This window comes from Meles meles, chromosome 15 (genome assembly GCF_922984935.1).
Source record: "Meles meles chromosome 15, mMelMel3.1 paternal haplotype, whole genome shotgun sequence".
Lineage (NCBI taxonomy): Eukaryota > Metazoa > Chordata > Mammalia > Carnivora > Mustelidae > Meles > Meles meles.
Window position 1 is genome coordinate 23306109 of NC_060080.1, and position 25697 is coordinate 23331805.

Here is a 25697-nt window from a genome sequence, read left to right on the forward strand (position 1 = left end):
GCTGATAGAGGAAGAGGGTGACAGAAATGGGTGGAGGCTCACCTGTCAGTCACATCGAGAAGAGGCAGCACCGTCCATTGCCACAGGCTCAAGCCTTCATTGGTGGCAACATGCCAGACCATTCTGCTTTGTTCCTTCCCAGTTTTGTTCTCCACCAGCACCAAGGAGACATTTCCCTGCAAGACTCCATGGATGAGCCAGGACATTCGGAGCTGTAAGGGAGAGAAGAGCCAGAGGACAGCTGTTGATATTAAAAGGAAGCCTCAGGTCCCCCTCCTGGAATTCTCAAAGATATTGGAGACTCAGCCAAGATGTGCCCAGTAAGGAAAGCTGGTGGCTGTCTGATTTTGCTCAGTCTCCCAAGATGGCTTTCATGAAGGTTCAAGGAGCTGGGCAAGGGCAACAATGGACAATTTTGGAATTTTTTCAGATTGATCCTAAACTTCACAGGATTCTGTGTCTGAGCTGATATTTAGATCCAGGGGAAAGTAAATGAACTTCTTAAAGGGGATCCAAAGATTCTTGTCTGTGGCCCCAAATCACTTTGTGACCTTTGGACGAGTGATTTTATGACTCAATTTCTTTAGTGCTTTAGGTAGCATACATTTTTTATTCCCCCCTCCCCAGACTCTAATAATCTTATTTGAACGATACCATACCATGTGTTAGCTAACTGGGAGATGCTATGACTTGCTACCTGTGGGCACTGGTAGGCAAAGGTGAGATAAAAATCTCACATCAGGTACTTCCATATGCTTGTCTTTCAGAATGAGGATATCCATTTTGACAAAAGGAAGCTACAATCATGTGTTTTCATTGCGGCTTTATTAAGGGTTCCTATGGCATTGTTCCCTAGACATACGAAAGGGACTGTAGCTGATAATTCTAAAAGACTTTAAGGGCAGTCATGCCCAGAATCAGTATATACAATAAACAAGGTCTCTAGTCTTTGTGTTTGATAGAAACAGTCTGTAAACAACATTTAAAACTTAGGACAACTAAAGCATATAATTGCCCCAAGTATTCCTGTTCAGATCCTATAATCAAAAAAATGGCTATTGTGGAATAGAAGGTGAAATGTGTCCTCTGGAAAACTAGCATTTTCATCAGCTTTGGTGCCCTCTTTTCTTTGATTCTTGTTGTTTGAAGACATGCTTTTCTGTAAATCACCATTCCTTTTCCTCCCAGTCCCTGAGCTCAAAGTTTCCTCATAATTTAATCAAAAGGTCACATACCATGAACTTTCCACTTTGTTTTACATGACCTCTTCACTAACAAGGTCACACCTGGCACTGGGTGCCCAGGTCCTGCTGTACTTATCTGAGGCAGGTAAGCCTGGTCTATAACCATAACCTCTTCCCTTAGACCTTTCCCAATTCCCAAATCCAGTGTAGCAAAAACACTTGTCACCAATGAGCACTCCCAGGATAATTTAACAAATCTGTTAATTGTTTTTCTTTCTGACCTCACTTGGCTTCCTTGTGCAGTCTGGATGCCATGACTAGAAATTTTAATCCTACCAGTGCCAACTAACCCCTCTCAGCCCTTAGCCCATGCCCTTCAGTGCCCAGTTTGGGATGTTGCTTGCCATATCCTTTCTCTTCTTTTGTTCCCTGGCCACAGAATATTGCTGATTTGGACTTCTGTGAAATCACAACGTTGCCCTGGACTGTTGTTCGTACTTACTCATTCCACTGTGGATTTCCATGGTTGATTTCTGAACACACAGAGCACAGTGGGTGTTTCAAACTCTTCCTCAGACGCTAAGGCTGTTACCTCTTGGTCCCTAACTCTCCTGACTATTATTTTGATTCTTCCTTTACTGATAAAGATTTACTATATTAGGTGAAATCTCCTTCAGCCCCTCTGCTTCCCTCTCTTCCTTCCTTTCTTTTTCTTCCTTCCCTCCCTCCCTCCTCTTCCTCCCCCTCTTCCTTCTCCTTTTCCCTTTCTCCTTCTTCTTCATGTAGGTGTTTATTTATCCACCTTCCTTCTTCTTTTCCTGTCTTAGCAGAAGATGTATCCTTCATTTTCTTCTATTTTAATCCCTCCTGTTTTTACCTCCTCCTAGTCCTTGTTCCTGCTTCCAGCACCTTCAGACTCTTTCTGCCTTCTGGCCCTTCTGTCTACAAATAAGATCAGCTTTCATCTGTCCCAGAAAAATATCCTTTATTTGATCCTCCTAGCTCTTCTGACTTGCAGCTTATTTCTGCGCCTCCATTCAGATGTTAACATTGTGGATAACTGGCATGTAACTGCTTTTATTTCCTTGTTGCCCATTCTTTCTTTAAATTCTTTTAACCTGGCTTCTATTCTTATTACTCTGACAACGTAGCATCCACAATGTCCTTTATCATTTACTCTTTCAACTCTCTCCATGGCCTCTCAAAGTGCCTCTCCCTCTACTTTCTCCCTTCTAAATTCTTTTGTGTGTATCAAGCATGTCTTCCTGTTTACCACTGCCATCTGTGACTCTTCAGTGCTTTCTCACTCCCTAGCAATTAATATCAAGGCATTCGTGTTCCTCTATAATCTAAGAAAATAAGCTTTTTAGGCATTCAGTGAATATGTATTCAGTACTTACACTGAGCCACATGTATCCTCTACCCTAGAATGGTCTAAGAGTTTGAGTTAGAAAGATCTGGATTCAAAAACTGTTCTTGTCACTGTGGTTCTTTTGAAGCTGAGTTCTGTATTCTCCAAGATGAGAATAGGTCTATCTACCTTATAGGATTATAGTGACAATTTAATGAGAAGATGACAAATAGTGTAACAAAATGGTGAAAAGGAATTTTGGCTGAAGCACTGAGGCCACAGATACTACACTTCAAAGGGACCTCTGAGAGCACAATGACGCAGGACTTCTGTGAGGGTGGATGAAAACAGGTCACACAATTCTTAATCTCTCATCCGTACTTGGGATTTTTAAAAAAGTTGGTGGTTGACCACGAGGAGAGGGTTTTTAGAATGTGCTTTTGTATATCACGAGTTCCATCTCACTTTACCCTCCTGCACAGAAGGTTCCCTCTTCATCCCAAGTCGAGAGAGAGAGAGAGAGAGAGAGAGAGAGAGAGCGAGAGCGCAGTTTTAATGATACCCCCTAATATCATCAATTGATGACTGATATTAATTCCCTGCAATTTGGGGAGCTCAACAGAATATGTCTAACTCCAACCTGGAAAATCCGAAGTATGAACAAAGGGCTGTTTGGCTGCTCTGGTGGCAGAACCGAGGCAAAGTGGAAGCACTGAATGGCCTGCACTCCCAGGGTTTGACGGTATACGACACGTGTGAACATCGCACATAGACTAGAGTGAGCCATGTCCACAGGAGCCCACGTGGGTCATTTTAGATCTTTTCCAAGGGGCCTCCTTGAAGGGGTAAATAGAACTCAGAAGAAAGAAGCTACAGGCATCTCAAGATGACAAAGGACAGGGGAAAGAGTAAGTGACCACCGGGGATGATACATAGGCCCTTGTCAAGGTGAAAGATTCCCACCTATAGTGGAGGGTGTGAGGAGAAAGGTAAATCTCCCAAGAAAGCACAAAAGTGCCCCCTGTGAAAACCAGTAAGCACTAAACACTGGTCACATCCAGAGAATACCAGTGCCAGATCACCACAACAGTTCTGGTTGTGTAAGTTTTCTTGCTCCCCTTAGCCTCTTTTCCTTTCCCTGCCCTTAAGATCTTCAAGTATCACAATTAAGCCAGAAGACTGAAGAGGAGGAGAGCTGAGTGAGAAGGAGAGAGTGACATCAATGACCCTCTCCCCAGTCTCAGTCTTCTCCTCTGCAATAGGGCCAAGCTTGGCAGGGAAAGAAAGAAGCCCTAACTTTATTTTTAGTTTTTTAAATTAATTTTTTAAAAAATCTTGTTTATTTATGAGAGAAAGAGAGAGAGAAAGAGCAGAGAAGGGGTGAGGGACAGAGGGAGAGAGAGAGAAGCAGAATCCCCACTGAGCGGGGAACCCGAAGCAGGGCTTGATCCCAGGACCCTGGGGTCATGACATGAGCCTAAGGCAGACCCTTAACTCACTGAGCTACCCAGGTGCCCCAAGAAGCCCTAACTTTACAGCAAGTTTGAAGTTCTGACCAGATGGGGCATCTTTGTTTCTACATAAGCCTGTGTTTTGTGTTTTGAAGTGACTAGAAAACTGTATTACCTTGGAGCAACCAGATGAGTAGTTTCCACCCACTAGTCCACACATGGGGGCCCAACAGATGTTAGTTCCTAGTCTCCCTCACATCAGTCTACATACCAGCTCTGCTCCTGACATGCATTTTTCTGCTTCTGTGCTTTTGATCCTTCCATTTCCTCTACATCTTCTACCCGTCTCGCCATTTAAAAAAAAATTCAATCTATCTAATTTTCAGGGAAACTTTTCTTACCATCTGTTTCAGAAATGACTTTCCCCTCTTCTGAAATCTGACACTTGAGGCTATTGGGATCATCATAGGACATAGCTCAGCTGCCTTGTCTTCCCTCCATCCTCCTCGGACCACAGGTTCCTTCAAGGCAGGGACTGTCTTATCTTGTCTTCACAGTCGTTGTCAAGTGAGGGCACATGGTAGGAGCTGATCAATGTCAGAATATGTAAAGATGGATACACTTCGAGGAAGACTTCCTGTCTTTACCATGTCCCATCTCATGGACAGAAACCAGCTTGGCACATGTGAAGTTCCTTAGCACTTTCCTGCATTCTAGGGGTTGGGTTCTAGGGAAGGGAAGAGGATCCACACATCTTGCAGCTAACTGGCTATGGTTGAAATGGCCCAGGTCTCAGCTATTGCTAGGAAACTTTCAGTCTGAAGTAGAGTCTGCTAGTGGTCTGAGCATGTCAGTGGGCTATAGTCCTGTCATATCGACAGTAGGGCCATTGGCTAGCTGACTGTTGAGCTTTCTCCACCTTCCTGTGCTATATTTTAGGCCAATAGGCCTGGGAAGTGAGAACAGTACTGGGTGCCAAGGGATGGCATCCCTAGCTCCTGAGGTCTACCAAGATCCCTCTTGGCATCAGTCCTTGAGATGATCATCCAATCATTCAAAAAATATTTACACATATCTACTTTGTACTGCATATTACATATATCTTCTCTGTCTTCATGAAGCTTATCATCTAGCCAGGAAGTCTGGATTTAAATGAGTAACTGCAATGATGCTGCATGTAGCAAAAAGAGAAGTAAATAAAGCCACTTGACAGTGAAGACATAAAACATCTGATAGTCAAGTCAAAGGCCACCTATGTGGCTCAGTATGTTGAGCGTCTGACTCTTGATTTCAGCTCAGGTTGTGATCTCAGGGTCCTGGGACCAAGCCCTGAGTTGGGCTACCCGCTCAGTGGGGAGTCTGCTTGTCTCCCTCTTCCTCTACCCCTCTCCCTGCACTTTCTCTCTCAAACAAATAAATAAATATTTAAAAAAAAAAGGCAGTCAAGTCAAGGCACTTGACATGACAGAACTTTGGTCAAGATGACCACTTGATCCAACTGTTCAGAACTATGGATAAATAGGAGAATTAAAAATTTGGCTTTCCTTTCATCTTACAATATCACCACCTAAGTTTATAGCAGAAAACACATATCTACAGCTACAATTCAAGTCAAGGCGTGCACTGTCTAAGTTTTAGCAAAGTCTATTTCTTAGAAACAGATGCAAAAGGTTTAGAATGAGATCACAAACTGGCAGCCAGTGAAGCACTAGCAAGGTACGTCTTTCTGCCATTCACTTTTTTTTCACCCACTGAGTGTGTAGTAAGGCGTTGTATCTAGGTGATACTATTCTTCCTCAGATGTAAGCATTCTAGAACCTCTGGTCTCTCACTTGGCCTACTTCTCACCTGTAGTTATCCCTAGTCATTCCAGATTTACCTGTAAAAGTCAGTCACTGCTTTTCTGCTCAGAGTGTGATGTTCAGGATGATGTCACGGGTGTTACCTGGAGCTTGTGGGAGATGCAGCATCTCTGGTCTGATCCTGGACTCAGTGCATCAGAATCTGCAGAGAAGCAGCCTCTGGGCCCTTGCCCCTGTGCTCCTAGGACTCATCCCACTTCCTTCCCAGTATTCCCTGGAAGCAATAACCCTCCACATGGAATTCATTCTTGGGTGGCTTATCAGACTATCTTGTTTCCTTGCCTGTTGATGATGGGATAACCTGGGGTTTGTGCCCCAATATCAAAGTAACTCAGTTGTGTGGTTTTAAGCCAACCACTTAGCCCCTCTGAGTCTCTATTTTCTTATAATAATAGCCATACCTTTCCTGCCCGCCTTAAAAGGTGGTTGTGAAGACTGAGTGAGATAAAGAATGTGGAAGTAGAGCCCACCTGTGGTGAATGAAATGGTGATACCAGTGGCTTTCAATATGGGCTGCAAATTAGAATCACCTGGGGAGTTTACCCAACTGCTAGTGTCTGAGTTCCCACCCCAGAGATTCTGATTTCCTTGGCCTTGGGTAGGTCCTGGGCATCAGCAGTTTTCAGATCTCTCCAGGTTGTTCTAAAGCACATCCTAGGTGGAGACCCCTGGGGACATGGGTCTACTTAAGGCCGGAAGTAGCCTGGTCTTTTCGGTGAGGTGTCCATTCTTATCTTGGACTTCAAGCAGGAGGTAATTCTTAATCACTAAAAAATGGCTTACACATGCCCACCATCACCAAGGTGTACAAAGAGCATCTTTCCTGCAAGGGGGAGGACACAGACCCCAGCAGAAGTCCTTCATGTGGCTGCCATGTCATCCCTGGGCCAAGACCGAGGGTGAGCAGGGATGACCTAGGGATGCAAACGGGACCAGAACCATCTTCTTGGACCTTCAGGGCCAGGTTCTTACCAATTTCTTTATTAGAAGATCTCAAGTACTCATGCCAATTCTTTCTGAATATCCCTAATTCATTATTTGTATCTAAGTGTGTAGAGTGACTCTTTGTGGTTTCTAGGGCAGACTGTAGGCTCAAGGCCCTCTCCAAGACTTCCATTTTCCTTATAAATACAGTCCCAGATAAAAGAACCCCTCTGATACCATTATATGTGGTAATGGTACCCTCTGATACCATTATATGCCAGGTAGACCTCGCTTGATACTGACAGTTAAGGATCAGGTGCTCAGAGTGGGCAGAAAACACTGCTGGAATTTGATCTTACTAAGACCAGTTTCTATCTGAGGTCCTATAGGATAATTTGTTAACTGACTGTTTATTGAATACCAGAGGGCTGCACTAGGCACTGGTACATAAGCTGTCTCATTTTCTACTCACCACCTTCCTTCCTGTGGGTATGATCAAGCCCATTTTTCAGGTGTGGTATCTGAAGCCTAGGTAGGTGAAGTCACCTGTGGTCGCTGAGCCCATGTGCTGCAGACTTGGATTCCATGCTATGGTCTATGTACTGTTTCTACCATATCGATAGGGCTACGTACGTGTAATATGTTTTGATGATACTTAAATCTTTGGGAGGGGTATTGTGAAGGTTTTCCAGATCCTTCTTTCTCCAGGTGTGGTCTATAAACCAGCAATATTGGCATGACCTGGGAGTTCAGTAGAAATGTAGGGTCTCAAGTCCCACCCTGAGGCCTGCCAAGCCAGAATTCATATTTTAACAAGATCATAGCTCACAAATACCTTTGTAACAGAGGAATTAGGGAGGTAGAGGGTTTTAAAACCATTTGCAACCTTTGTCTCTGCCAGACAATGAGTTGTCATATGTGTGTGTATAGAAACACACATGTGCGTTTCCACACACACACATATGTTTCCATACACACACATGTGTTTCCATACACACACACATATATATCTGACAAACGTATTCACACAAATATGAGACATCTTCTAAAAATTCTAAATAATGTTTGTGAGAAATACCACTTGTTGGAGGCTGTAACAATAAAAATGTTGATCCTTCTAGACACATCCTAGTAGATATAGGTTATAAACGAGAGCTTTTGACTAATAAACTCTTTGATATGCAGACAGCAAATGAGACAAGTGAGAAGAGACAACACCAGAAACACGTCACCAGCAATTATATTTTCTGGCTCTAGCAGACCCTTTCACAAGGGCCTTCCCCACTCCCCCCACCTCAGTGGGTCCTGATAGACTTTCCAATTATGTGCTACCAGTGTTTGTCATTTTATTAATTAAAGTTTCTGTACGTAAGGCAAGAGCAGCATTGTGGCTAGGCCTAATGCTATTATTTCTCTCATGGCCCTTTCTTCCTCCAGAGGTAATTACTGCAATTTTATGTCGAGAATATGCCTCGTGTTTGCTATGCATACCTCGTGGTAACTTTACAACAATCTCTTGAACCCATTAAAAAAAAATATCAGCGTGGAATTTAGGCTGAGGTTGGACAAAAGAGACTCTGTGGTATCAAATAATGTCCATTCTGTGGGCAGCACCCCCAAATATAGGCCATGCCATGAGGGGGAAGGAGTGACCTTTGTTCCTCTTTCTGAAGGGCTGCGTGACTTCCTGCAGGAGAGGCAAAGCCGGGATGCATGCTCCTATGTGCATTTCACTGCAACAGAAGGAAATGTTTTTAACAAAGAGAGAGATGCTCAAAGATGAGCTTGCTTGGGGTGGTGGTATGTGTTCTCCCGATGTTCCCCAGCCTAGGGTTCCATCCAGCAGTGACTGGGCAACCAAGATCGGAGTTATTGTCAGGGACATCCAAGCTCTGCATGGAGGTTAAGTCTGCTTCCCCACCTACACTGCCACGGGGCTGTGATTCTGGGTTCCTTGGTTTCCACGTGGTCTCTTATTAACCTTAACTGAGAGTATTGACTCACTGTAAGACCCAGTGTTTTTTTTTTTTTTTTTTTTTTTTTTTACATTTATTTGGCAGAGAGAGATCACAAGTAGGCAGAGAGGCAAGCAGAGAGAGAGAGGAGGAAGCAGGCTCCCTGCCGAGCAGAGAGCCCGATGCGGGACTCGATCCCAGGACCCTGAGATCATGACCCGAGCCGAAGGCAGCGGCCCAACCCACTGAGCCACCCAGGCGCCCGACCCAGTGTTTTTGTATGCCATCTCCTAATTCACCTGGAAAAAAAAATAAATACCGACTCTCTAGCTATAAATAGCCCAATGAAAAAATCAACCCAGCACAGCAAGAAGCGGACCAGATGCAGACTTTTGATAACAAGCAAATAAAATATGCTGGCAAATACTTGCAATTACAGAGGCTTAAGAAATGCTGAATTCCTGGCCATGTAGGGGACTTAAAAGATTGAGATCCTTTCTGAAAACAGCACCCCATGTCTCCTGCTTTCTGAGGCATCACTTCGAAGCCAGAAACAGGCAGCCAGGGAAACCTACAAGCAAGCCCTGTTTGTGAAAACACAGCAAGAAAACATGAAGGGTATATACAAAAATAATAACTGTGGGATCCCTGGCTGGTGAGGTTATGGAGTTATCAGTATATATTTTTTTCCTTCTTTGGTCTCCTAAATTTTTTACAATGAACATCTCTTACTTTTTGATAACCTGAACAAAAACAATAAAATAAATGTGGTATACGCAGCTATTAAAAGCATGTTTATGAAGAATAATACTGATATAGGAAAATATAATAGTAAATAAAGGAGACATAAAATACCCATATGGCACGATGCCAAATTTGTATAAACCCTTTTCACTCTGCTCAAATTGACATCCGTGTGTCATGAAGGAAATGTACCAATGTGGTAAGTGGGGTTACCATTGCGGGGTAAGACTGTGGGCAATTTCAATTTTCTTCATGCTTTCCTGTATTTTCCTAATGTTCTGCAATGAACATAGAACACTTCTGTATCAGAAAAAACAATAAACACAATATTTAAAAAAGCAGTAAGGAGGGCCCTGACGTCATTTGAAAGTGGGGGAAAGAGAGTGCTTTCTTTTCACCCCTTTAGGGGAGGGTAAGTTTCTCTTGCCTGCATCTTCCCACGAAGATGTGGGAAGACCGGAGAAGGTGGTTGTTTCTGGGGAATGAGAGCTTTGGACAGAGCATGAGCTATGAAATCAAAGACTTGTTCTGTCTTTGTGGCATAATCAGTGCCTCAGTCTTCATCTATAAAATGGGGCCAATCATATTCTGCTCAGAGAGTCGCTGGGGAACTTTTAATAAGATCATTAAAGAGCCCAGTGCCCAGCTACCAAATACATTCAATCAATGTTAGTTCCCTCTTCCTGCATCGGGAAGGGTGGGCAGGGAACACCACGTTAGAGACAAACAGCTCATAAAATAAAATCGAAAGGGACAGCCTGAAGATTGCTGTGTTTAAAAATTTCAGTTCAGTGTTCTATCTTCCAGTCTCCCCAGAGAGTTATCTCTCCCATCTTCAGGAAGAAAAGGGTGATATTTTCTTTTGAGTTACACTGTGATGGTATGATCTTGAGCTAACAGTTTTCTCTGTACCTCCGTCTCTCTGTGTGTGATGGGGTCGAGGCAGTGAAATCGCTCTATAATCCTCTAGCTGGGGAACGGGATCCAGTCTGTGCAATGAAAGTCCTACAGAATTAATGGACATGAGTGTCTGAAGGGACCCAGGGCCCCTTGGGGAGTATTTACTCTGGCGGTTGGAGAGACCCTGTGCTTTCAACAGGGTGACCCGCCTTTTGAACATGTCATAAGGATGGCCAGTAAGAGCTACAAGGGTCCACGATTGGCAGGTGGATTCCGAACAGGATCCAGATCTCTGCCGAGTGCTCAGGAGGATTTTATCTACACCCATGAGCCTCGACAGTAATTCTCCTTAGGCCTCAGTTTCATCATGTAATAGAGAGGTATTAATTTTGAGTGGCTCAAAGGTATTAAATTAATTATGTCCGACTGCAGTTACAATTGCTGTCGATTCCTTTGGGCCATTAGCATGTGTCCTGGCAGAGTCAACTGCATCATAGTAAGGGATGGCAGAATGCTAGGTGCCAGCAGCTTCCTAGCTCTGCCTACTGAGGGGAGAATTATTTTGGCTCAGAGATCTCAAAAAGGCCATGTTTATTGGATCCTTGAGAATCAAGGAGGAGTCTCTTTGTTAGCTCCTATCCCGGACCAGTGTTAGGCTGTGCAATTAATTAGTTAGTGACTGATTAAGGGGCATATCCTTCTGATGCTAGTCCTAGGCACTGAGCAAAGTCATGCTTCCAATCTCCCCACATGTGGCTATTGACTGAGAAGAGAAATGAGACCACAGATAATGTCTGAATTCATGGTGGACTGACTTCTGCCTGCCTGTGCAAAGTAAGAGGAGATAATAGTAATTGTTTCCATCCATAAAACACTGTAGGGATGACAGAGAGTTTTCACAGTCTCATTTGATCTCTGCAGCAAGTGAAACAGGTATTTTTATCCCTAGTTAGCGAGGAGTGACTTGCTTGAGGTCACGTGAATTATAATGGGCCGAACTGGGATGCAAACACGTGACCGAAGTCCAGTGACCTTCAGGTGTTTGCAGATCTGGCTTTGGAGGAGACCGATGTTGGTTTACATCCTGACTCTGCCTCTTACTAGCAGGGTGACCCGGGGCCAGTCACTTAACTTCTCTGGGCCCCATGGTCTCTGTCAGTGAATGGGGGCAATGATTCCTCCCAAGTCCGTTTTGGTGATGTGATAAAACAACTGACATTCTCAGTTGACTTACCAGTGAGGAAGCACCCTTTCCTCAGATCCAGACTAAAGAAGGTTTTGTTTTCCCAGGAGGGCAAAGAGTTAGGGTGTTTGAGGGCTCTAGTTAAGAATTTTGGCTTGCCTTTTAATGTGAGGCAGCTGAGGGATCCCTAAGTTACACGGAGACCAGGACTTGTCAGACTGAGAGTATTTTTAACTTTTCTGCCGAATAAGCACCCCAAAGAGATCCCAGATTCTCACGGTCTATCTCCAGCATGGCTGGCCACATGGTGGGTTTGAAATGAGTACTTGCTGGTTTACTGCCTGACTGAGAGACCTCTGTGCCCTTCCTCCTTCCCTCCTGCCAGGCATCTGCGTGCCCAGCCAACCCAGCCAAGTTCCAAGCTACAGCTCTAATCCTGTCCCTACAGCTGCCTACCCTCTGCATGCTGAGGGGGCCACCTCCTGACTACCTTGGGGGGAGCCTTTGAAGTGAGGAGATTAGTATTTGAGTCCTGGTTTCGGCACGCCTTAGCCTGTGACCTTGGGGGGTGTCCCTTAGCCCTCCGAGGCTCTTCCTCTGTAGAATGAGGAAGGTTCCATTCACCTCACTGGGTGACTATGGAGGTGGGCAGGCTCTGTGGTCTTTGACATTATAGAGGATTTTTTTTTAAATACTATCCTTTTTTTTTTTTTAAGATTTATTTCTTTATTTGACAGACAGAGATCACAAGTAGGCAGAGAGGCAGGCAGAGAGAGGAGGAGGAAGCAGGCTCCCTGCTGAGTGGAGAGCCCGATGTGGGGCTCGATCCCAGGACCCTGAGATCATGACCTGAGCCGAAGGCAGAGGTTTTAACCCACTGAGCCACCCAGAGGCCCCTATAGAGGATTCTTAACAGGATTATGGGTGTAATGTTATTACAGGTATATGGGACCAACATTAGAGACTGACACCGGGGTTCAAATCTCTTAGGTTTCCAGTGGGTCTGTGGGAAAGCCTTTTGGAAAATGCTTCTGGGAACCACTTCCAACCTCTACCCACTTCCTCTCTGATGCAAAGTGGCCCATGCTTACACCCCAGCTTAAGGCTCCAGGAATAGTATCTTCATCATAGAGGGTGCGAGTGGCTGACGGAACCAAGGTCCTCTTAGAGTTTCAGACACAAAGTCAGAGTCAGGGTGACTCATGGGGTAGTGGGTGGGGGCCAGGCGTTGTTGAGGCAGACTTTAGGGGTGACAAGGGCAGGGCAGATGCTCTTCAAGGTGCCCCATATGGGCTTAACGCTGACAGCAGGGGGTGGAGTGAGGTTACGCAAGGTGAGGAGGTCTTTGGGCTTCAGACAAAGGCAGTGGGGTTGGAGATCTTCCTTGGTGTTTCTTAAACTGGGGGACATATGACTCCCAGGTCTTCCTGGACCCCAAAACCACAAGATAAACAGGGTGTATCTTCCTGAAGTCCTAGCCATTCCATATTAAGTAGTGAGTCATGTTTTTGAATCCAAACAAACAGGCAAAGCTAGAGAATAAGATAGAGAACTGGCATTCATTCTCAAGTTATAAAAAGAGATGTTAAAAGTCAGGCATGTGATGTTCTGCTCCCAGTCATTTTGCTAGACTCCCTCCGTGCCTCCTCTCCTCTCTCAGGCCGTCTCATTACATACTGCAGCTGTCCCTTTCCCAGGGGCCCCCCAGGGGGAAGTGGAGATGCTTCTATGTCTTAAGGACCTGCGGCCACACTGCTGGCCGGCCGTGCATGATTGCGGGCTCCCTCCTCATTTGTGAAAGAGGGACACTATCATCTCTAGGTGTCTCTTGCCAGGGTGGAAGTGGGGGTGGGGGTAGGCCGTGGAGAAAGTGGAGAAAAGGAACTTTCACTAGATTGGAAGAGGCTTCTCCCCCTGCTCTTGGTTAGGGGGAGAGGAGCAGTGGGAGGATGGAAGGGGTGAGGAGTCCGTCTGTCTCTGGGAGAGCATTAGCTTCCCTGGACCCCAGTCACTGAGCTGGGTAACATCCCCTTTCCCCTCCATGGCCAGGTCATCCAGGGCAGGGCAGAGTCAAATTCTCCAGACTCAGGACCCTCAGAGAGGGCAGCCGCCAAGCCTCTCTCTGATCTTGGACTCACCACAAAGTCGGGTAATGATAGGAACAGCAGCAGTAGACAAGCAGAAACCACATGCACCATTTATTAAGCATCCACTATGTTGGGCACTTTCGACTCCCATCTATGAGTTTCTCTGGACAGACCTGAAGAGGATCCTGAAGCTGAGAAGAGGAGGGTAATCTCCACAAGATCCCCCCACTACGAAGGGGCAGGATCCCACCGAGGTCTAAGCGGCCCCAAGGAGCTGCTCTCCCCACTACACTATACTGCCTTGGTGATGCTCCTTTTGTCCTGGCCCTGCGTGACCAGCTGCCTTCCTTTGCACATGCGTGATATGGTGTGTTCAGCCATAGGGCAGGAGGGAGCCCGAGGGGCACTGTGACTGTGCCTGTCATTATGTCTCCCTAGACAGAGAATATCCAGGGGGCAGCCCAACTGGATATTACAGAGCTAACACGTTATGAGTCCTGCCCCGGTTCCCCAAAGGTTCCCATCAGCAAGGGGACTGGGGCAGAGAACAGAGAGTGGAAAACAACCCGCAGACGATCCTGCAAGCACCAAGGTCTGGAGCTGTCCGCCAGTGAGCTGGCCTTCCCCATGAGCATTCTGTCACTGCAGTGGATATCACAGCATTTGGTGAGATGGGGTTGGATTCCGGTCCCCACATACCTGCCCCAAGGAGCTTGGGCTTGTGTGTGGGGAGCTAGGGATGATGTCATCCTGGAATGCCCTCAGAGTGGCTCTGGTCCCTATTTACAAAGAGGATTTCTATAGCCACCCTAAGGCGTCTGTGCAGCACTGCCTGGCCACACAAGGGCAAGGTCTGGTCCCAGGTGGAGCCTGGTAAGGACCTGCTTGCCCTTTCGCTGGTCAGCAGTCGGTCTGGACACAGGATGAATGAAGAGAGAGAGGAGAAGCTCTCCTTCTCCCCAGATGGGCACATGTTCTATAGACAGGGGAATGGATGCAGGAAATGACAACCTCATTCAGGGTCAAGACCATGAGGCCTCTTGGAATAGTTTGTCCTTCCTGATTTGCTAAAACAAATGAGGCCACGCGGGGAGAAGAATAAGACCCCCACAAGGCACACATCCTTCCAGGTCCTCTCGGTGAGTAACAATGTCCTGTCGGTCACTCAGGAACTGGGCCCTGCGACTGGTCTCGGCCTGGGGAGAGGCTAAGTGGCTTACTGGATTGCTACAAAGCGGGTGGTGTCTCCCTCCTGTCTCCAAAGATGAGGAGTCTGTTGGAGGTGGGCAGGGGCTCTGAGTAAGGCCCAAGGCAGCCAGCGCCCCGCAGGTGGAGGTGACCCCCGCAACACCACTACAGCCCCGGGGGCAGGGCAATGTGACAGAAAGAGCATGAGGGTTGGACTGAAAGGTTTGGGTTTGCTCTTGTTTTTGCATTTCCTGGCTCGACATCTCTGGGTATATCCTCTCCTGCCAGGCTGAGAAGGCCCGCTCCCACCCTGGGCAGCCCCGCGTGCACCCGCACCCAGACCGGCTCCGTAAAGCCAGCCGAGCAGAATGCCCTTGTCGAGAGATCAGCGGGGGCTGCTGAAGGAAGAGTCTTCTCCTTCTGTTTTCTCCTCTACCTCAAGCCATCCTATAATAATTATGATTGCTCATCCTTGTCTTTTGCCTTTCCACGGAGGATTCTGCCACCGAGTTTAATAAACGCTTAAAACAGTCAGAAAAGCACTTCTCTGCATCTTGTCTGAAAGTCTGATTTGTCTGCCCCCCGAGGAGAGAGTGGGGTCAGCTTACATAAACCCAAAGGACACCAGGCATGGGTCACTTACTTTGGATAGAGGCCCTGTGTCCAGGAATGATGTCTGCCACCTGAAAAGTCTCACCAAGTCAACCAGAGAGCAATTTGCTGAAAAACTCCCTGGCCGCCAGCCTTCGGGACCTTAACTACCCTAGGAGGCCCTTCTCAGTGGGGCTTTGTGCCAGGCTTAACCGATGCTGGAGGGCAAGTTCAGAGGCCAGGCTGCTCTCCCACGTCCCTCTGGACCACATTTACTGGTTTCAATGACACCGAATGGAGAGCTCCCTGCAGGCCAGGTCCCCAGCCGACCTGAGGAGGCCTGCTGGTGGCCTTCTGTCCTCATCTCAGTAGACCCAGACCTCAATGGAAGCTGACCCCATTATCACCACAGGGCTGACATCAGGGACAGAAAGGCCCCAGGTGTGTTCCAGGATCTCAGGGGCTATGTCCGTGAGCATGCACGTGTTTGTGGGGGCAGGGCCGAGGTGCCTGTGGCTCCGGCAAGGTCAGAAAACCAGCAGCTGGGAACTCCCCTGCCCGTGGGTGTCACCACCCGTCTAGTGGGTCCCATCCCACTTCCTGGGCCCTTTTCATTCCTGCAGCTCGGAGAAGGAAAGTTGCTTCCACGCTTTGGAGAAGTAAAGTTGCTTCCACGCTTTGGAGAGGGAAAGTGAATGAGGGAAGCCTACTTTTTCTCTCCCCAGGCCTTGTTCTGTCCTGAGAACACGGTTTAAAATATTCCAGTCACAGGCACGCTATTCAAATAAAATAGAATTTCAAACCGCACGGGGCTTGTTGAGACATTCAGGCTTCTGGGCTGTGTGAAAGGCAGGGGGAGGGGCGGAGACAGGCCCCCTCCTGACTCTCCCCCCTCCTGACTCTCCCCGTCGTCTTTATTACCAGCAGCTGCGATGCTAGACACATCCGAGTGTGTCTCCCAGCCCAGGCGGACAGAGCAGGTCTGACAGTGAGCGAACACACGAAAGCCACCGCAAGGCTCCCCTCCCCCGTGGCAACTTTAATTATTTGAACTGGAGCTCAGCAAAATAAAAATAAAAGTAAAAATAAAAATAAAACCTATATATTGTAAGTGGCTCTCCAGTTTCCTGCAGAGAATAGCTTGGGGGAGGCAAAAAAAAAAAAAGATACAACCCTCTCTCTTGTTTGTAGCTGGGCTAGGCAGCGGTTTTTAAATATTCATGCCCCGTATGCAATTGTGCGGCGGGAGGGAGGCGAAGGCGGTGCCTGCACAGGACGAGCAGGGCCAGGGGTGGTGACTGCGGGCATCAGGGGCAGGAGGCTAGAGCCGGCAGCCTTCTGGAATACCTGGGAAGCGGAATGGCACAGAGGAATGTCCTGGCTACGTCTCCATGACTGATGGGTGGGCATCTGACCTACTTGCCAGCTACTCTCCCTGTCCCTTCTGTCTCTCCCTCTGTCCCCCACCCTGTCATTTCTCACACTTCTGACTCATCTCTCCAAAAGGCCACAGGTAGTGGAGGAAAACTCTCTGCACGGACTCAGAATGAATTTCGGTTACAACTGGCAGGTGCATCTCTGGCCAATTATTTCCGAGTGTCAGTGTGCTTCCAGATTGCTTGGGGGTGGGGAAAGAGAGATTCGGAAAATGCAGATTCCCAGGCCCCGCTCTGGGGTGTCCTCAGGGAGGCTTGGGGTGGGACTTAGGAATCCGCACTGATCGCATTTTCTAAGTGCTGGTGACTGGAGAAGCAGAAGCCTACCTAGTCAGGTTGTATCTAGATTTTCAAGGAAATGCACAGAAGAGGACGATGTCAGCTCCCTTTCAGTGATCCACTGATGGTTGTCGGGTTTCTTGAGGGAGTGTTTTGAGATATCCTGCAATTATTTCAACTCCTGAGAGCTGGGAGGACCCAAGGGCTTCCAGGACTGGTCTGTGTTTAGAGGAGATGCTCAGTGCTGGGAGCCAGCCCTGGAGTTTGGCCAGCCTCTTGGCCCCCGTGGGCTTAACCCTCATCTGAGACCTTCCCCCATCTCTGCCTCTTGTCTCCTTCCTGGACCCTCCCCATGGCTGGCAAAGGCCCCTTTCAAGTTGGTGGTGTTTGAAGGCCGCGAGTTAATCCCACACAGTTCACACAGCAATGCACCATCCCCTGTCACTGATGTTCGGCAACCTGGGAGGAGGAAATCAACTTGCCGCCTTCTCTGCATTTAGGATCTGAGTAAAATAAATGGCAAGGCTTACAAACCTGGAAATGCATATTCCTATTTTGGTTATTTATTTTTCTGATGAAAACATTTCCCCCAACACTGGGGATTTGGGACCCATCAGCACTAGACGAATGGTCTGCAAACCCGAATATGAACTAGCTGTGTGCTTAGAACGGAACGCACTCACTACCTTCCCTTCATTACTCCTGCTGAGCCAAGTTCTGGAAAAGGGCAGGAAATAGCAGAAATAGCCCAGAGCAAATTTGACTAGAGGGAGAATAAAACAGGCCAGTAAAACAAAACACCTGTTTAAGCTATTGATCAACCAAAGGTTATCAGGGAAATGATGAAGTATTAGAAAAATAGCATTTTTAACCTTGACATTTCTTACTCTAAAATTAGGCTCATGTTAAATCTACTGAAGAATAAATTTAAAAAAAAATCAAGTGCTTTTAAGGATCTCCCTGAACTCTCAGGAAGGCCAACCACGTCTCCTCATTTAGATTTCCCTCTTCAGAAGCCTTACCTCCTGGGGATCTGCTGGGAGGCACAGTCCGTGATGCGATTCCATGTAATGAATCTATTTATTCGTGCCCCGACTTCTTCCAAAAAAGGACTTAAGGTGGCTCACAGAGATACATAAAATCTAGTAAGGAAACATAAACTAACTAGAAGAGGGGGAGAATGGCCAAACGCTGGCTTAGAAAATCCAGCCAAGAGAAAGGCTGTCACAGACTACACACCATGAACCCCTATTTGCTTACTAAGAAGGGAACCTCAGATTTAATTTGACCATTCTTCCAATTAAAAAAACAAACAAACACCATGGATACGTCTTTCCCATTCTTATTTGTGTTTGCCTGTGGGTTTGTATCTCACAAAAAGCCTGGAGGGCTTGAGTTGAGCTGTGTCGCTGAGCGACAGAAGCCTGTCTACCCACATCTCCCCGGGGCTTCCTGAAGTCTATGCAGGGGAAGTGAGTCTGGTCAGTTTCACACAGGCCACAGCTTGGAAGGAATCAATTTGCTCAGGGGGCACGTAGCTATTCCTGAAACAAAGCCAGGGAGGGATTTCTCCTGTGAGTTTCCAGAAAGAGAGGACCGGCTTGATCTAAAGTACGTGTTGGCTTTCTACTCAGTGTTAGATGTTGATGGTGGCGCAAAAGAAGCAGAGATATGCAGGGATCTCGGAGAACTTGGAATCTGGTTTTGGCTCATGTCCTTTCCCTCCTTTCCCATTCTCCTTACCTATGTTTCCTCAAGGTGCCAGGCACTGTTGGCTAACTACTGTCACGAATACTTTGTGTCAGGCGCTGTGATAAGCCCTGAGGACATATTAACCTATTTAACACTTTCCTCTGTGGGGTAGGCACTCCTATTGTGCCCACTTTCCAGGTCGGAAAACTGAGGCCCTGAAAGGTTATTAACTTCCCAAACAAACTGTACAGCTGATCAGTGGTGGAACCTAGCTTGGACTCAGGCAATTGATTCCGGAGTCCATGAGCTTAATCACTGGGCCACGTTTGGGTCTAAGCACATTTCTTGTTCTCTAGAAATGATGACCTTAAGCTAAAAAAAAACATATCAAGGCCCTCAGTCCACACACTAAAGATGTTACAGCCATAGGAACCATCCAGGTCAGTGGCTTTGGAGGTACCATACTGAATGCCACCCATATCTTAGTGAAATTTACATAGATCAAGTTTTTGATGCTCTATAAAATTTGAAATGTATCACAAGAACTTGATGTTTATGAAAAGTTATGCCTTGGAAATATTTTCTGGGTTTGCTTCAATCGAGGCCCCACTGCAAAGAGTCCAGTGTGGGTGCATATGGGTGTTTAAGGTCAGATTCTCTGCAGACAGGACTTCACCGTGTTGGTGTATGCCCTCTGCGTAAAAGATGACCAAAATGCCATCTTGTTCTTCCCCCAGGAGAACAAGCAGCCCTACTACTTAGGCTACTTTGCTTATGTTTGGGTTCGGCTGGAAGTACCAAGGTGAGGGGTGGGAGGACCAGTCCAGGAATGAGGGGAACATTGAGACTTGCCTCACACGGAGAGTTCTTCATTGGGGCAGGAAACGTCATGCTGGTCACTGTAGCACTTTCAGAAGTAGGGCTGTCCGTGGTGCTGAGCAACAGGGCATGGCCTGGGGCAGAGAGGAAAAGTGTCAGAAACACACTGTCTTCCTGCACTGAAGTGCCTCGGGGTGCAGGGTTAATGGGCTCTGCATCATTCTTTTCTAGACTTGGAACATCTTTGAGGATACAGCTTTCTGTTGTCCAATGAATAAGGCAGTCTACTTGTCACTGTTAACAAAACTTGGCTCATGCAAAGGTCTTCCTTCCAAATGCCCTGCAATATCCCATCATCGTACATCTGGGCTACTATACCTTTCATCTCTCCAGGTCACCAGCTTTAACCCATAGCCCAGGAGCAGTCTGAAGCACGCTGGACTCCCCCACCCCGACCCCTCCCATTTCCAGCCCTGTCGGCCCTTTGCCCTCCACTGGTCTCCACAACCTTCATTCTCTTCCACCAGGTCATCCTGTGCCCCATGACCTGACCAGAAAGTCCTATTGCTTGTGTTTTCTCAATGATCCATCTGTAAACCTGGGAGAACACAAGCCCCCAACCCCACATGGTAGGGAAAAATCATCTGGAAACCTCCAGGGACTACAGAGCATTTCGGGTGGTCAGTGCTATGGAAATGGGTGCCAGGGTGCTCCCGAAATCTTTACCCCACAGAACCCTACACACGACGTTATTCACTTCTGCTTTTCTCTCTTAGTAAAGTCTGTTTTGGGGTTGCTATTAAGTAACAAATTCAAGTGGGTCCAGAGCAGAGTATCCAAGACAGGTCAGAAAGCCTAGAAAGCATGTGGCCCATCTTTGAGGAAGAACCTGTGACTAGGGAGAGAAAGGCCCCCAACGGTGAAGACCCAAGCAGTGTCTTCAAATATCTGAGGGCCTTCTTTGGTGAGAAAGGGAAGAGTAGAGTTCCGAGGGCCTCCAGGAGACAGAAAGTATGATCCATGGGTAGAATTTATAGGGAGGTGAAACTTATCTCTGAGAAAGGAAGACTGGTCTTTGGTTGCAGGCATCAGTGGAAGGGATGACTTTAGGAGGCCATGAGGGCCCTGTCCCTAGACGTATGTCATCCACTTGCTCTGGGTGCCAAGGGAGGCTACCCAGCTGAGAGCAGAGACATGAAGATCACATCTTGCTTTGAGCCCCATTTCTGTTCTCTTCTCCTCCACAAGGTGCTGAGGTGATGCTGAATGGTGAAGAGGCCGGGAGGGGAAGTAGGAGCTCTGGGCCCTCGTCCCTGCTGAGTCTCCATGGCTGCAGTAACCCAGTCTTCTTCCTCACGGGCCAAAGCCAGCTTGCTCAGATGCAGTTAGCTCTGAGGGCCAAGGACAGGACTGCATGGGCTCTGGCATCCCTGGTGGTAGCGCTGGACACTGTCCTCTCTCATGCTTTGAGCATCTTCACGATTACTATTATTACTTCTTAAAGGGATCCATGGGATGTATGATCTTTACTTGGAAAGGGAGGGATTTGGTTCAGGGGCTCTAGCTCCACAAAGAGCTGACAAATGCAGGGGAGAGAAGGCGAGAGAGGGCCCTTGGCCCTGACCCCAGCTCTATCCTGCAGAGAGATGGGCCCACAGAGCCTGCCCAGGCCTAGCCACTGGGTAGAGCCCAAGGCTGGGGACATGGCTGGGTGGTTCAGACTCTCCAGCAGCCCAAATTTGGGAGCTGTGCTGGCCTCGCAGGCCCGGCCTCATTCCTCCCTCATTCCATGCCCCAGCCATGTCTCCAGGGGCAACAGCTCACCCAGGTGTGGGTGGCCATCACTTGAGTGTGTGGAGGCCTTGTCCCTCTGGCAGCCCTGCAGGGGCAGAGGGAGGCTGGGCTCTGGCACTGGGAAGGTGGGAGTTGCCAGCTTGAGCTGGGCTGAGATGCGGGATATGACTGAGGAGGTTGAGTTCCAGGGAATGTGGTGCTGGGTGCAGGGATGTGGGGCTGGGTTTCCAGGGCATGATCTTGGGTCAATGACACAAGGTCAAGGGTTTTCCTTACCTCTCAGTGAGTTATGTACATGCCAGTCACAAAGTAGGTCCTCAACAAACACTTAATAAATGAATGAACGATTACTATTGTTGCCACTCTTCTCATCTTTTAGCTAATCCTTCATCCAGGTTCTTATTTTAGGGAATCAGAGGTGACATCTACCTTGGCCTGATTTAATCATTCTGAAGCCCGGGAAGTCTAAAGAGGGAATTATGAGCGAGCACCGCAGGACAAGCTCTGGGCAGGCCCCTGGCCTTGCCTTGCAGGCGTGGGGAGGCCCAACTATTCTGGCATAGGGCCCTAAGTCTCTTGTCTTGACAGATGGGCACCAGGGGAAGGGAAGAGAGAAGCAGTACCTCGGTGGTCCTGGTCCCGGGTATCCTTCAGGGTTCTGACCTGCCACCGGGGGTTGTGGGGTGACAGTGTGCCCTGGGTCCAGCCACAGAAGCCATCCTCGAAGTTGCAGTAAAAACCAGCAGGGAGTTTACCTGCAGGGAGAGCACAGCGGCACGGTCATTTCTGGGACCGCTAAAACAAAAGACGCTAATGTCAAGTAACATTAGTCAGGCATGAAGTAAGTATCATCATCAGCTACAGCTGCCCCAGCCAGACCCTCGATGGTTAACCATATTGATGACAATGAAAAGAAGGCCTGGACCTTAACGTGTGCACGTGATCTTCAGAAAATAAAATAGTAATTAATAATAATAATAATAATAATAATGATAATGATAATAATAGTGCTGTAGCAGGGGAATAACCCAGTTTTATATGTGATAGAGGAGGGCTCAGGAAGGTTAAGCAATCTGACTGAGGTCACACAGCCAGTAGGTAACACAGCTAGGCTTGAACCCAGATCTTCTGCTTCTAAATCTGTGCTCCTTATTCTGATTCACCATGAATGTGCCCCCGGGAGAAGGCACAGGAATACATTTCTGATGGTCGACACAGTGACAAGACCGTGACGGTGGCGGTGGCAGTGTTGGTGGGACATGGCTGGGTCCCTCAATCACTCCCGCCTGCAGAGAAACATATTGCGTAAACATTCTACTTGCCCCCTTTTATCTCCCACCTCCCTTCCAGTGACAGGACGCCACCATGAGTGGCTCTGGCCCATGAAATGTGTGTGGAAGTGATGTGTGTCACTTCTGGATTGAGGCTGTGGAGAGCTCCTCAGGCAATTCTTCAGTCTTTCTCCCTGCTGAAGAGGCCAAGGGGAGCTCTTGTTCCTAAGACTGCTGCTGTCTGATGATGGGGCCCCTGCCAGCCTGGGGCCCCGAGAGATTCTTTGGAGCCCCCCACTTCGGTGCGCAAATACTGTAAATGTTATGTTAAGCCCCTGAAATTTGGGGCTGGTTTATTGCTGCTCTAATCTACCTTACCCTGGCCAAGCAATGCTTTATGTCATCTGTTGGCTCAGCATAAAGGGCCCTGTTACCCTTTTCGCTACATCAGGCTGACCTCGGGTCCCATTGAAAAGACCACAGTCAGCTTTATGACCATATATTTCCCAAGTGCCCGCAGAAGGAGGAGGGAAGGAGAAGAGGGTCAGAGAGAGCTCACTTTCTGCGGCGGGCTCAAACAATGGTTGCAGGGAAGGCACTCAGCTCCAAGGAGCTAGTGGGCCATTCTAGGCTATTCCACCAACTGCACCAACAGCCCCAGGCCAGGCTGGGGAGACGGAGCAGGTATGTCTCCGAGCAGGAGGAAAGGTGCTCTAGCTGGACCTACCACTCCCTGTGTCCTTCCTCTGTCTCAGCCTTCCCGGCAATGGCAGGCTGACAAAGAGGGCCCTAACGCTTCCTGGCTGTGACAGCACCTTAGTGAATTATTACTCATTTCCCCCTGATTCTCTGTGCATTTCACACAGAGGCAGAATTATAAATTAAAACCAGCTGTCACTGACTTTGAGCATCTCTTCCCATTTATACCCCCCTGAAGAAATCATTTCCCCCCCAAGCCCCGCATGTTCCTCTGATTAAAAATCCAAAAGCTAAGGAGATCTTTCTGTTTTATTTTTTATGCCCCCTCAAGGGACCCCACATCCACTTCTTTTGCAAAAACTAACTGGTAGCTGGAAGTGACCTTCCATGAAGCGTCCTTTACAAGCGTGCTTTAAACCAGGGACCATGAAGGAAGATTCCAGGAGGCAATGGCTCCTGGTAGAAGGAGGAGGCAGGGCTGGGTTGAAGTATTCACAGCTTATCATTTCCTCCTCCCCCTTTTAGGAGGCAGACACAGAGCAGTTAGCCTCAACAGTCCTGGGATCTGGACACTGGGCTTTAACCCTAACCAGCTGGATTCTACTGTGTGAGTCACCTCTTCCTCAGAGCTGTAGCTCCATAATGTGTATGCTGGGGTGACATGAGTGTCTATTTCACAGGGCTGTTGTGAGGGTCAAATAAGGCAGAGAGTGTGGAGTTCTGTAAGCAGTGGACAGAGTAGTGGTGGCATTAATCGTCAATCACTCTTGGTGCAGGGGACTCATCAGAGGATGAACTGAAACAGCCAGCACTGTCCTGGGGGCGGAGACAGATCCCTCAGTTGCCTTTCTGGAAATGCCCATGGTAGCTCTGCCTATCCCTTCCTCCTTGGACAGGAAAGAGGAAAGTCATTGGCGTTCTCCACCTTCTGGAAGCCCATCATTGTGCTGGCTTTGCCTAAGATCCAGGGTGAGCCAGGATTGGGAGCCCCTTTCTTTTTGGCTGCTTGAATAAAGGGAGAGGAGGTAGGAGAACTAGTTGGGTCAACAGACAATTTATGTGATCCTGAAAGCCTTGCAGGATGGGAGGGGGCATACAAGGAGAGGATCGCTCTTCTTGCCAACATAACCCATTGTGTGCTCAATGAGAAGCCACTTCTAAGGGAGCTGGTGGGGTGGGGGGCATCTGAACAAAGACCCTTGATGGATTAGGCCAGGTTTGGAACACTACTGCCAGGGCCAATGGCTGAGCACAATGTTGGTGCGCAGAGTTGCGTCCAATGGTTTCAACTCATGGCCTTCTCCTCTCACTCACCCTAAGTGCCTACTCAGGGCTCAACGCACCGTAGGACTGAGCTACTTATTTGCTGAATAAAATGGGCATGGGTTCAGTCATCTAACCCCTTGCAACTCCAAATGTGGTGCAGGGACCAGCCATACCCACCTCCCCATCACCAGTGAAACTGCTAGAAACGCTGATTCTCAGGCCATATCCCCCCCCCCCCCCGCCATCACCACCTGCTGAGTGAGAATCCACATTTCTAACATTTTCCAGGTGGTTCCTATGCACTTTAGTGGCTGAGAAACACTGCCCTAACGGAGTCTCTTACTTCATTGGCCGAATGGCCAAATCAGCCTGCGTGGGGGCCAATCAATCCTGCAACATTTGGCAATTATGACACCTGATTCCAGCGTAAGAGAGACAGATTGGGAGAGTCACAAAGATGTGGCCTCAGCAGGAGCAGCAGGAAGCTGCCAAGTGTAAACTCCAGGCCAAATGACACTACTTCTTTTCCTTCCTGTGTGACAGCTCTGTTAACATTTTTGATAAATACGTGTTATACGCTTCCTTGAAAATATAGAGTCATGGGAAAAAAATGCTAGAAGAAATACATCACCATATTATGGTTATCTCTGAATGTCTGAGAGTATTATGGGTGATAGTTATTTTCTCCTGTGTACTTTTCTAGATTTTCCAAATATTTTACAGCCAATATGTTTTATTTTACAATAAAGAAATAAACTTTAAAAAACTGTTTTTTGGCCTGGCAGGAAGAGTGTCCCCCCGAAACAGAGGAGATGAGTGAGTACAGGGAAGGGAAGCAAGCTGCCCGGATTACTCGGTGAGTCAATGACCCATTAGGGGAGGAAATGGGGAGATCCTGACCCTTTTCTGGTGAGTCACATGCCATTGATACTATGGCTTGACACACAGGGAACCCTGAAGACATCCTTTGGTGGGCTCCTGAATTCTGGGATATCTCACTTGGATCAGCAGTGTTTAAGTG

The 25697-nt window shown here is 47.7% G+C and overlaps 1 protein-coding gene across 1 annotated transcript in view; it reads right to left on the reverse strand.

Annotated features, from left to right (window-relative positions):
* ALK (ALK receptor tyrosine kinase) overlaps positions 1 to 25697 on the reverse strand; it is a 680782-nt gene that overhangs the window by 93239 nt on the left and 561846 nt on the right. Inside the window, exons 7-9 of the mRNA XM_045978692.1 lie at positions 22064 to 22195; positions 19680 to 19780; positions 43 to 212 (exon numbers count right to left, since the gene is read on the reverse strand). Of these exons, the coding sequence (XP_045834648.1) occupies positions 43 to 212; positions 19680 to 19780; positions 22064 to 22195 (403 nt within the window). The remainder of the gene's footprint in view (positions 1 to 42; positions 213 to 19679; positions 19781 to 22063; positions 22196 to 25697) is intronic.